Below are 11,121 nucleotides of genomic sequence, written 5' to 3' on the forward strand. Positions count from 1 at the left end.
GGAATACAAGACGAATGCACTAATCAAAATTTCAAGGTCAATGGACACTACCCAAAGCTACTCCATGAGAACCCGACTTTGGAAGAAGAGACTGTAGAAGAGCTCTCTTTGGGAAAGACTGCTTATGCGATCATTTATCCGCCTTGACTCCTCTGGTGTGTTCTTTCTTTTCTCTCACTCTTATTTTATATTTATGTTCTTTCATTGAGGATAATGTATGTTTTAAGTGTGGGGGAGAGAACCATTTATTTGTTTTGTTTTGTTTATTTTGTTTTTCTGGTTTTCTGTGTTTTTGGTTTTTAGTTGCTAAATAAAAAATAAAAAAATTGCATGCTTTTTCCTTTGGTTTTTGAGTTACAATTATGAGTATTTTTCTTAGTTCTCTTGACTAAAATCTTGTGGTGTGATGTGAAAAGTTTGTTGTTCATTTTTAGTATGATAGGTAAGACTAAACTCTAAATTGTATATCTTTAGCAGTAGATCATTAACCATTGTGAGCTTTGAGCCTTATATGGACAACATACAAAAATCCATTTATTTATTTCTTGTGTGATTCACTCATGTCTGTTAGTCTCTAGAGTTTGAATTGACTCTTGTTGATGTTGTTGTTTACTTATGCACACTAATATGATAAAGGCAATTTTGTTTTTTAGCCAGTTAGCCAAAAAGTCAACCCTGAAATAATATCATCCCTTGTTTAAAATCCCCTTTAGCATATTATCTTTTTTTCTAAAACTCATTACAAACCGAGAAATGAAAAATAATGTTATCACCCTATTCAAATGGTTGAAAGAGTGTTGTTTGGAATTGTGTGGGGTTGAATAATTATGTTTGTAATATTTCAGAAGTTGGTAGAAAAAGAAAATAAAAATAGAAAAAGAAAATAGAAAAGAAAAAAAATGAAAAAAAATAGAAGGATGTATACATGTCAATGCATACTTCTTCTGAAAAAGAAAAAGAAAAAGAAAGAAAAAAGAAAAAGGAGAAGAGAAAACAATTACTATAGAGTTGTTGAAGTGAATGAAATATTTTGTAAATTCAACTCCCGTAGTTTCTTTCAAATCTCTTTTGTCTCTTTAGCCTAATACCCCCTTAGGATTTATCTCACTCTTACCTTGGCCACGTTACAACCAAATAAAAATCCTTTTGATCTTTGTGTGCATGTATTTCAATTGTGGATGTTAAAGTTTTTTCAAGCTAATGTGCTAATAGAATTAGCTTATTTCATAGTCACTTTTTATAATCACTTTTTATAATCACTTATTCTTAATAGAATTAAAACCCCCCTAATTTTTTTTCTTATTTTGTTAATTTTCCAAGAGTCCATGCGATACGATACTCGAGGTGTCGCTTCCCGTTTACTATATTTTATTACTCGTTTTTTATTCATGTGCGACATCGGATCACAGTCCCATTAACATATAAATAGCAGAAAATTAAGCAGGATTGCAATAGGACAATGGACAAACATAAGCATCAAGCATACATCACCATTCAATTACAACAGGTCATTTGTTTCAAATTACAAACAGGAAAGTAACAAGCATATCATACAAGTGAAAAAAAGATACTACTGCAGTGGTATTCCAAGTTCACATATACAGTAGTTCAAGTGCTAAACAATTGCAAACAAGCCCAAACATTCAACTCAAACCAAATCTAACTTATAATGTTACCCTAATTCAAAATTAACCCTTAACTAACTAACTAATAAACTTCTTAATAGAACTAACAGAAATTACATAACAGTTACTTCTAACTGTCTAACTTTCCTAACTCCTAATTGTCTAACATTAACAACTAACTAACCTAACAGAATCCTAACTTCCTAATTGTTAGTTGTCATAATAGAAATTGATCCTAACAAACTAACCAATTGTTGGTGTAAGCCCTAGAGACCAATACTTTTGGTACTTGTATCGAATTATTTATTAATAATAAAAGGTTTTTTCTTTATTATGTTTGTTTAATAAAGTCCCTAGAATAGCTAGTCCGTTTAATGTCTCAAGTATGACTTAATCATGAGATCACATTAAACATAAGGACCTTATTCTTAAAGTATCCGTAGTCAAGCTTTATTGTGAAGTGGGATAACATTAAAGCATGAAGACTATTATGTTTATAGACTGATGATCACATCTCATGGATCATGGATAAAGAGTTATCAAGTCTTAAACATAGATATGAATATTAAGAGTAATATTTATACTGCATTGACCCGCTATGAGAATACTATATAGAATGTTATGCAAAGTGTCATAAGTTATTCTCATGGTGATAATGGTGTATACCACCCTTCGACCTGAAACCACTATGGACCCTAGATGTAGAGTCGAGTGCCTTATTGCTGATCAAACATTGTCCGTAATTGGATGACCATAAAGACAGTTGATGGGTACTCCACGAAGCATGCTAAGGGACATGAGTGGCCTAGATGGAATTTGCCCATCCTGCGTAACAGGATAAATGTCTATGGGCCCAATATTGAACTGGACAAGGATGACACTGTCTATGCCTTGTGTTCAATATAGACATAAGGGCAAAAGGATAATTATACACATAATTATTATCACAGAAGGATTTGTCAGATCACATGACATTTTCGTGTCTTGGATAGCAGTGATGTGTTGCTAGATACCGCTCACTGGTTATTATGTTAAATACGTGATTTAATATAATTGCCAATGCCGTGAAAACCTATAGGGTCACACACAAAGGACGGATTGATGAGAGATAGAGTAATTAAGGAATACTGTAATGTACGGTGCCCTTAAGTGAATTATAGAACATCGTAAGGTACGATGTATTTAAGTAGAATACGAAATATGGTAAGGTACCACGCGCTTAAGTGATTTTGGCATATTATAAGATATGGGCCATATACACTTGAGTGGGCTTTTTAGCTTGCAGCCCACACAAGTGGTTCTATAAATAGAACCCTTGTGTAGAAGCATTGTCACACTTGCAATTTCGTTTCTCTCTCTCTCTCACACTCAAAGCCTTCATTCGTAGCAGCTAGCACTGAGATTGAAGGAATCCGTTCGTGTGGACTGAGTAGAGGCGTTGTCATCGTTCAACGTTCATGATCGCTCCGTAGATCTGCACCAAAGGTTACAATCGCCACAAGAGGTAACGATTCTATCACTGATCATGCCCATTCGTAAGGATCATTAAAGGAGAAATTTTAAATTCCACTTCATTTTGGATCGCCCTTCTCCTTCACCTATCATATTTCCAAGCTAAAAAAATCATCTCAACTGATTTGGATTAAGGGATTGAAGGAATATAAATCCATCTTCAATCCTTATTTAGATGATATAAATGATTATTCACAGAGAGATCACGAAATCAGAGGATCGATCATCACTATTACTTCACTCAATTCTCATTCTCGCGAGATCATCAGCATCACGATTCAATCCCCATTCACAATTTCACACAAAGATATCAACCATTTTTTCTTCACGCAATCATCACCAATCCACCCAATCATTATCCATCATTCCCTGAACCTCACTCACTCTCAATCTCAGTTTCACTCTGCATACCTCTCATCACTCTCAATCATAAATATTCTTCCTAAAGACTAAAGAATCAAGAAAGAAGAAGAGAAAAGAATCAATACGAGAAGAAGAAAGCAGTGGTTTACCTTGCTCGTTATGTATCTTCAATTTCAATCTGCTCTGGTAAGCTCATGTGATTTCTCTTCATTCCCTTCGATTTCTTGTTACCATTTGAATGTACGAGGTTGGTAGAGCATTTCCCCCATAGTTATGGATCGAAATTAGGTGAGATTGAGATTTAATTTATGATTTCATATTTAGGGTTCTTGAGTGATTTCATTGATTATGACTGTATGTGTAGAAATTGATAGAAATAGAGAAATGATTGAGGTAGAGGGTGAGGTAACGATCTAAATGGTATATGTTTTGTTAGGTTTGGCCTTCCGCCGCCGCCGGAGGCAATTTCTGGCGCGGCGGAGGCTCTCTCTTCTCTCAGACCAAAAGTTTGGAGGGAGCGTTTTTTATTCAAATTGTGTATGAATGTTCTTGGAACCAAGTCATCCCCTTTACCTTGTGTTGAATTGGGCCTAATATTCACCTTGGCCCATGAATTTACTTGTTGCACCCTGAAATTCCATAGTACACCCTTAGTCTGCAATCCAACATGAATCTTGGCAGTGGGCCTAGTCTGAATGGGGTTGCGCCTTTTCTTTTCACACCTTGTTCTCAGTTTTTACCCCCTGCCCATTTAAGTTTTATTTTTATTTTTCTTTACATTTTCTTTGTTTTTCTTATTATTGTTTTACCTCCATTTTTTATGCATTTTCCATGAAAATTAGAATTAAAAAGAGTATGTTGATTAGTAGAAAATATTGATTAATGTTTGATTTAGACTTTAATTATCTTTTGTCATTTTGAAAAACTTTGAAAACTTGCTCTAGAACCTAATTGGATTCTAATTGGTTTTAGGTCATTGATCCATTTTTAAAGATAATGATTCATCATGATTTTAACCACTCATTGTATATTGATTTTTAGCTAAGTTTGGTTAGTAATTCAATGTGATCCATAATTGTTTTTTGCAAATTTATTGATTAAAATTCATGATATTAATACTTTCTTTTTAGATTATTTTTGTTCAATTTGGTGCATGTTTAAGTTTAGACTTTAGTCTCTAATTTGAAGTCTTTAGAATTAGCATTCCCTGTGTATCCATTTAATTGTGTTTTGATGCATGGTACATGATCATAATTGTGGACTTATTAGGGTTTATCATTGTCACTTGATTGCTTTAGGGCATAGTTAACCATTATATGTATGGAGGAATCCTTTTCCCATTCTTGTATGGTGTATGATAATTCATCCCCCCATTATGGGTAAAATGTCCCCCATTCCTATGAACATCTAATAGTGTAGCACTTTATTTTCTTCATTGATTTACTTAACATGTCAATAAATAAGATAAAATCAAAATGATAAAAAGAACATTTTTTACAGAATAAAGCACACTTAATCCAATGGCAAGTGTCTTTTCAAAATCAAATACAATCAAAGGCAACGTGAGTACTTGATCCAACGTCAAGTATATCTTTCATTTTGTTCCTTACATTATATTCTACTCTCATACCTTGATCCATTTCAAAATCATCAAATCATTTTCATAATAAATTAGATGAAAAAGATGGAGTGTACGTACTTGTGCGCAGTATTCTCAAGTAATTGGATTGTTGACCGTACCTAGCTTGTGGCCCGATGTTTGACATCCATTCAAAAACACTTAATAATAAAACGAGTTTAATTTAGTCCTCTTAGGGCAGAAAAAGAGTGTTAAGATGCAACTGTCATCTCAACTCCCGAGTATTCTAATTGTCAGTCGTATTTAGTCGATGGTTAGACGTTTATCTCTCTTTAAGTACCAACGATTAAACTCACCAAATAAATTTCATATATTCTTCTGCCTTAGGGAAACATCGAAATCTTTCATCATTCAATACCTTCAAGAATCTTCATCACCAGTGATATACTTATCTCTTTATAGCAAATACAATCTTTCTTTGGATTCCATACATATCCTTGGGTTAATTACCACACGGTTAAATATCTATCTCTGAACCAAGAGCCTTTTTATTATCTTTTCGACCATACCATGTATTGGCTCATCCCACATTTTATCTCTTCGACCATACCATGTATTGGTTCATGCCACATTTTATCTTTTTGGTCATTTAAATAGATTTGTTAGAATTCATAGTGATGAGGTTATATGTTTCCACTCTATGTAGTTTTAGCTTTCGCCCATCAAATTATGATTTTTGTATTGAAAGTTTTGAAATCGTTTTCAAGGGGATCGGTCTATTCAACCCCTCTTATAGAGCGTTTTTACCTTATATTCCAACCAACAAGTGGCATCAGAACTAGTTTTTTTATCGTGTCTAATCGACTTCAAAAGTCGAGAATATAAAGTCTTTTCGCTCCTGAAGTTTTAGTTTTGGAAGCTTTATCATCTAAGTGGAAACCAAACATATTTATTTGATATCCTAATTATTGATTCATCATTGAATAATCAATGTAGAATAATGTCAAGTAATCATCTTCTAGAATGTTATTTAATCACTAATTCATTTAGGAGATTCTCTAAGTTTGATTCGTCCTGGATTGAATTAACCAATTTGTTGAGATATGTGTAGGACTGACCTAAAATATAGTTTCTCGTTTTATACTAATGATTATTCATAAGATATAACGATGTACTTTTTCCATGACAATTGTTTTGAATTATGGATTGTTCGGGAAAATGAAAGAATGAGCATCTCTATTGACCTACTCGTCCAAGGTCGTTGTAAAAGAAGGTGAAGACAATTTATGAATATTGACAATGTTCATTATTTATCAACCATAAATCAAGTGTTCAAAGCATAAAGTTTTGAAAGAGCCGTATCTTTGTCAAAGTGTTGTAGCATCTACCCTAGATTGTCAAACATTTATCCAACAATAAAGTAGCTAATCATATGTTTGTTCTTAAAATGTCTATCAAAGATGATCATAACATATGTTGTACGAGTTTGTTCGATATCATATGAAGGAGTGTCAAATAGTGTATCTCAAACATGTGTCTATTGAAAATTGCAAAGCTTTGAAGTACAAAGTCTATTGAAAATTGCAAAGCTTTGAAGTAAAAAGTCCAAGATCTAATTGATTCAAAGTTAATTATGTTCGTACCCAATGGGCCGAATGTAAACAACAATCATATGCCTTCAATAGAGTTATATGAATGAGTGTCTAACAATTTTTGTTGATCATAATATATTGTGTTTATGCATGTGTGCAAGTGTCTGGTGCTTAAGTATGTTAAATCTATGGCATTAGTTATAAGCTTTGTGTTTATCACGGAGATTTGTTTGCTCTCTCTCTCTCTCTCTCTCTCTCTCTCTCTCTCTCTCTCTTTGATATTTGTCAAAGAGAAGAAGTTGTCGAGATATTATCGATATTTATACGCAATAAGTGTTTAATTAATGAGGAGCATGAATTCTCAAGTCTCAAAGTCTATTTTATCACCATGTTGTGTTGTTCAACATGTTGTGATTTTCAATAAAACCAGAATTATGAATCATTCAATACTACTTCAAATAACCGCTTAAATCAAATTACCAATAATATCTCCAAATTTGTCAAACATCAAAAAGAGGTAGACTGAAATTGCAGTCATCGTCGATATCGTTTTTAGTTTTAATTGTTTGTCAATTTGCGTGTAAAGTGCATTATTTGATTTATTGTGTGTTATTATCTTTCTCCATTATATGAATTTATTTGCGTTGCTGTTGTAATTAATTTGGAATAATATGTTGTATTTGTATTCGTTCGCTTCGGAACTTTTATCTTTGTACCTTTGAGAAGCCTCTTGATTCATTGGATTAGTTGTTGTGTCCATGTATGTGTCTCTTTTTTTAGCCGAGCAAATGGTTTTGTATCAATATAATGAGCATTGCTTGAATCACAAGTCATAACACTTTAATCAAGGGTGTAAGAATGTATGATTTGAATCATACATAAGTGTGACTCGAATCATGAAGTCTTATGAAAGGTGGGAATTGGCTTTGCCTCATTTGAGTCTAATCAAAGTAGAGTGTGATTCGAATCGCAACTCCTTTGAACCGAATCATGAGGTACACGTGACTCGAATCATGATCTTTTTCCCTTCTTTCCAAACTTTGATTAAAGTTGATTATTTTTTATTCGAATTACTACTTTATGATTTGATAAAAACCCATTGTCTTAGAAGTTTAGAGAGAGTAGCATCTTGTGAGAGTATGTCTACCTCTTGCACTATTTTTACACACTTTTATCCTTTTTTCATTGAGTGAGAGTGTGTTACCCATTAAAGAAGATCTCAAAAAAAGTGTGATATATCACATCTCTTGAATGATTGTCATGTCTTCTTGGTGAAGAACAAGAAACCAAGAGAAAGTGATATAATTGATCAGTCTCTGAACAACACCAAGATCCTAGAAATATTTTTTTACTAAAAACCTTGAGAGAACCTAGTGTGTGTTATTCATTCACCAAAACCTAACCCCTTATTGATATCTTGTGATTAACCTCGTAGAATGTGTATCATGTGAGTTTAGTTATGTGTATGAGATTATTTAGATACTACTCGTCATCTTCAACATTTGTCAAGAACCATTGCTTTGGACCTCAAACTCTAAATATTGAGTGTAAGAGGTAGACCAAAGATACATTAGACAATCTAATATTTTTCTTTGAAGTTGTGTTTTTGTGTATCAAGTGGAAGAATCATTTCTTGGATATGGATTTTGGTTGTGCGTTATTCACAATGAGATAAGAGTTTCTCTATACTCCATTGAATATTTTGGTGAAATCAAGTGAAGGTTGTCACAGAACAAAGTTAGGAGTTATCTAATTATTCGAGGCTAATGTAAATTGTTCAAACAAGTCTTCATTAGATTCGAGGAAAGAATGTTGCATAAAGGAATCTTAGAGCAGGTTATTGTGGATAAAAAGATTATTGGATCAAGATCATTGAGGTTCTTGTGTGTAGAAGTTGAGTATCTACATCAATAGTATGAGTTGGATGCGTGTGTTGGCTAATGAAGTGTGGCTATTAGGGTTTGGTTGAAGATAGTTCGTTGTATCAAAATACTTATATATTAACTTTTGAAAATAGTGGAAGATGTGATTGTTTTTCCAAATGGTTTCTAACCATTGAAGAGTGGAGTAGGCATAGTGAGCACGGTTGTCAAACCCCTATATATCTCAGTGTACTCTCTTCATTCTCTATCTCTCTTTAATTTTCATCATTCATCATGTAATAGTTAAATCATAGCATAATTTGTATGTCATCTAGATTTGGTCATGCTTGTAGTGATTTATTGTATAAGCATATGTCTATGTTGCATCAAATCTATTGAATCGTTTTTAAGTTGATTGTGATAAACAACATGACTATGTTGAGATATTAAATTGCTTATGTTGTATTGTATAAGGAAAATACGAAGGAAACAAGTAGCTTTTAAAATAAACTACAATAAACATTTGTCCAAAATCTAAACTACATTTGATCACGTGTAAATAAATAAGAACTGTAATTAAACTTTAATATAAGTGTTGAGAGTTTCTTAGAAAGACTACTTGATGATAAACATATTGAAGTTTTAAAAGGACACTCTTGAAGAATCTAGTTGATTTTTGGTACTATCAGAAGTTACAATAAACATAACATGAATACTCAAACAATTATTTAATAAACATGTAATTTCAAGTTTTCAAGTTCCAAAATCTTGTAAGCCAAAACAACAAAAAATAACCTAAATATTTTAAGACACTCAATCTGGACCTCAACATTTTCTGCAACACATTACCACTACAATAATAAGTCCTAAACTGATACTACTAACATGTGTATAATACTTGACACAACTGAAATCATCATGACTAGCCAAGACATGTTCATCAACTTTGCTGCTGAGTTGTTATCCGAGTTCCTGGAACCACCAGAATCTGAAACAATACACATGTATATAATCATTTCAAAATAACTTAATGCCCTTAAAAAATTTACAAAGTCAAAGATGTAAAACATACTTGAGAGGCATGACAGTGGATTAACATGTTGACCACACCTTCCTGGCAAGCTCTGAGCCTCAGTAACATTAATACCTGCCTTCTCAGCTTGTCTTGTACCTTTGTTACTTGCCAAGCTACATAAGCATGCTGCATCTGATTTAATCAAAGATTTTAATGGATCACAGCAACTATCAGGTGGGTTTTTAGTGCCATTGAGATAGTTTAAGCAAGGTGATAGCTTGTTTAAGCAAGAGTTATCTTGAGCACTTCCAATTGAGACATAGGTTACTAATATAATAAATGTAATTAAGCAAAATGGATTCAGTTTGGTTTTCATCTTTGTGATATGATATTGGAGTGTGATGATGCATGTGTTATATAAATTAAGTGATTTGAATGATGTTAAAGTTGGCTATCAAACTTATAGCCAACTAGTTGACCTTTTTATTGTTCTTTATGGAGAAAACTTTTTGATTATGTGTGTAGTGTTATTGTGACAGTTAGATAGGTGAAGCTACTTTGAATTTTAATTTCAAAGATTAAAGATTTCAAATGGGAACATAAATCATTTAGCAACACTTTTCAAAAGATTAAGTGTGTTTCTTATTTATAAAATTACATGTATTAATATAACTATTCCTATATCATTTTCTACACCAAATACTTATACTACATACACTGTTTACTGTATTTATACGATAAATAATATATTTTTAAAATAAAATAATATATTTATGAACAGTATATGAATAGTACGTGAATAATATATAAACAAAATATGTGAACATTGTCTATGAATAGTGCACGTGAACAGTTACTTAAAGTAATAAAAAAAGTTAATTAATTAAATATAAAAGATTTATTAATGAAGGGACAAAGTTCGTTAATAAACGTCCTGATATTAAAAACAATTTTTATTAATAAACTAAAATTGGTTAATAAAACGTAAAAATTAATTAATAAAGCTATGAAATTGGTTAATAAACGTTCATATATTAAAAATAATTTTGAATAATCATAAAAGTTGATTAATGCAAGTTATAAAGTTGATTAAAAAAATTATAAAATTGATTAATAAACGTTCAAATAATAATAAATAAATAAATTTTTATATATTTTTTAAAAATAATATATTATTATAATATTTTACTGTGAATAATAAAATATGTTAATGTAGGGGTAGAATGTAATTTAAGGCTAACATTTTTCTTAATATAATACTTATTAAGGGAGTACTTGCTAGGTATAAATTTATATATACTTAGTGGTCAATTGTTTGATAAATTGTATCATCAAATCCATGAAAACGTTAGGTGCATTCTTAAAATCATACCAAACATCAAATGTTAAATGAAGACCGGAAACAATATTATTCAATTTTTCAGCAAAACACGTATATAATCAATTGTCTCTTTAAAATATTGTCAAAACATTTCAATATGCTCTTTTATATTGTTTGAATTTTCAAAGTATACCACCAGTATATTTTAGATAGTATACACTATGGTTAATACCTATTTTATGGATAATCATT

At 31.7% G+C, this 11,121-nt stretch overlaps 1 protein-coding gene across 1 annotated transcript; it reads right to left on the minus strand.

Moving 5' to 3' along the window:
* Nucleotides 1–9,135: 9,135 nt before the first annotated feature.
* Nucleotides 9,136–9,983, minus strand: LOC127107602 (non-specific lipid transfer protein GPI-anchored 30). The gene is made up of 2 exons (XM_051044895.1): nucleotides 9,606–9,983; nucleotides 9,136–9,521 (listed from the first exon to the last, which is right to left on the minus strand). Exons 1-2 carry the CDS (start codon nucleotides 9,922–9,924, stop codon nucleotides 9,400–9,402), a joined length of 441 nt encoding a protein of 146 aa, XP_050900852.1. The 5' UTR covers nucleotides 9,925–9,983; the 3' UTR covers nucleotides 9,136–9,399.
* Between the last annotated feature and the right edge of the window lie 1,138 nt (nucleotides 9,984–11,121).

The sequence above is a fragment of the Lathyrus oleraceus genome, chromosome 7, assembly GCF_024323335.1.
Source record: "Lathyrus oleraceus cultivar Zhongwan6 chromosome 7, CAAS_Psat_ZW6_1.0, whole genome shotgun sequence".
In the NCBI taxonomy this organism is placed as follows: Eukaryota; Viridiplantae; Streptophyta; class Magnoliopsida; order Fabales; family Fabaceae; genus Lathyrus; species Lathyrus oleraceus.

Bases quoted from the DNA above. Each gene is read 5' to 3' on its own strand.
- LOC127107602 (XM_051044895.1), bottom strand. From the start codon at position 9,924: ATGAAAACCAAACTGAATCCATTTTGCTTAATTACATTTATTATATTA. The intron at 9,522-9,605 runs GTATGTTTTACA...GTATTGTTTCAG, and splicing joins TCCACTGTCATGCCTCTCAA to ATTCTGGTGGTTCCAGGAAC.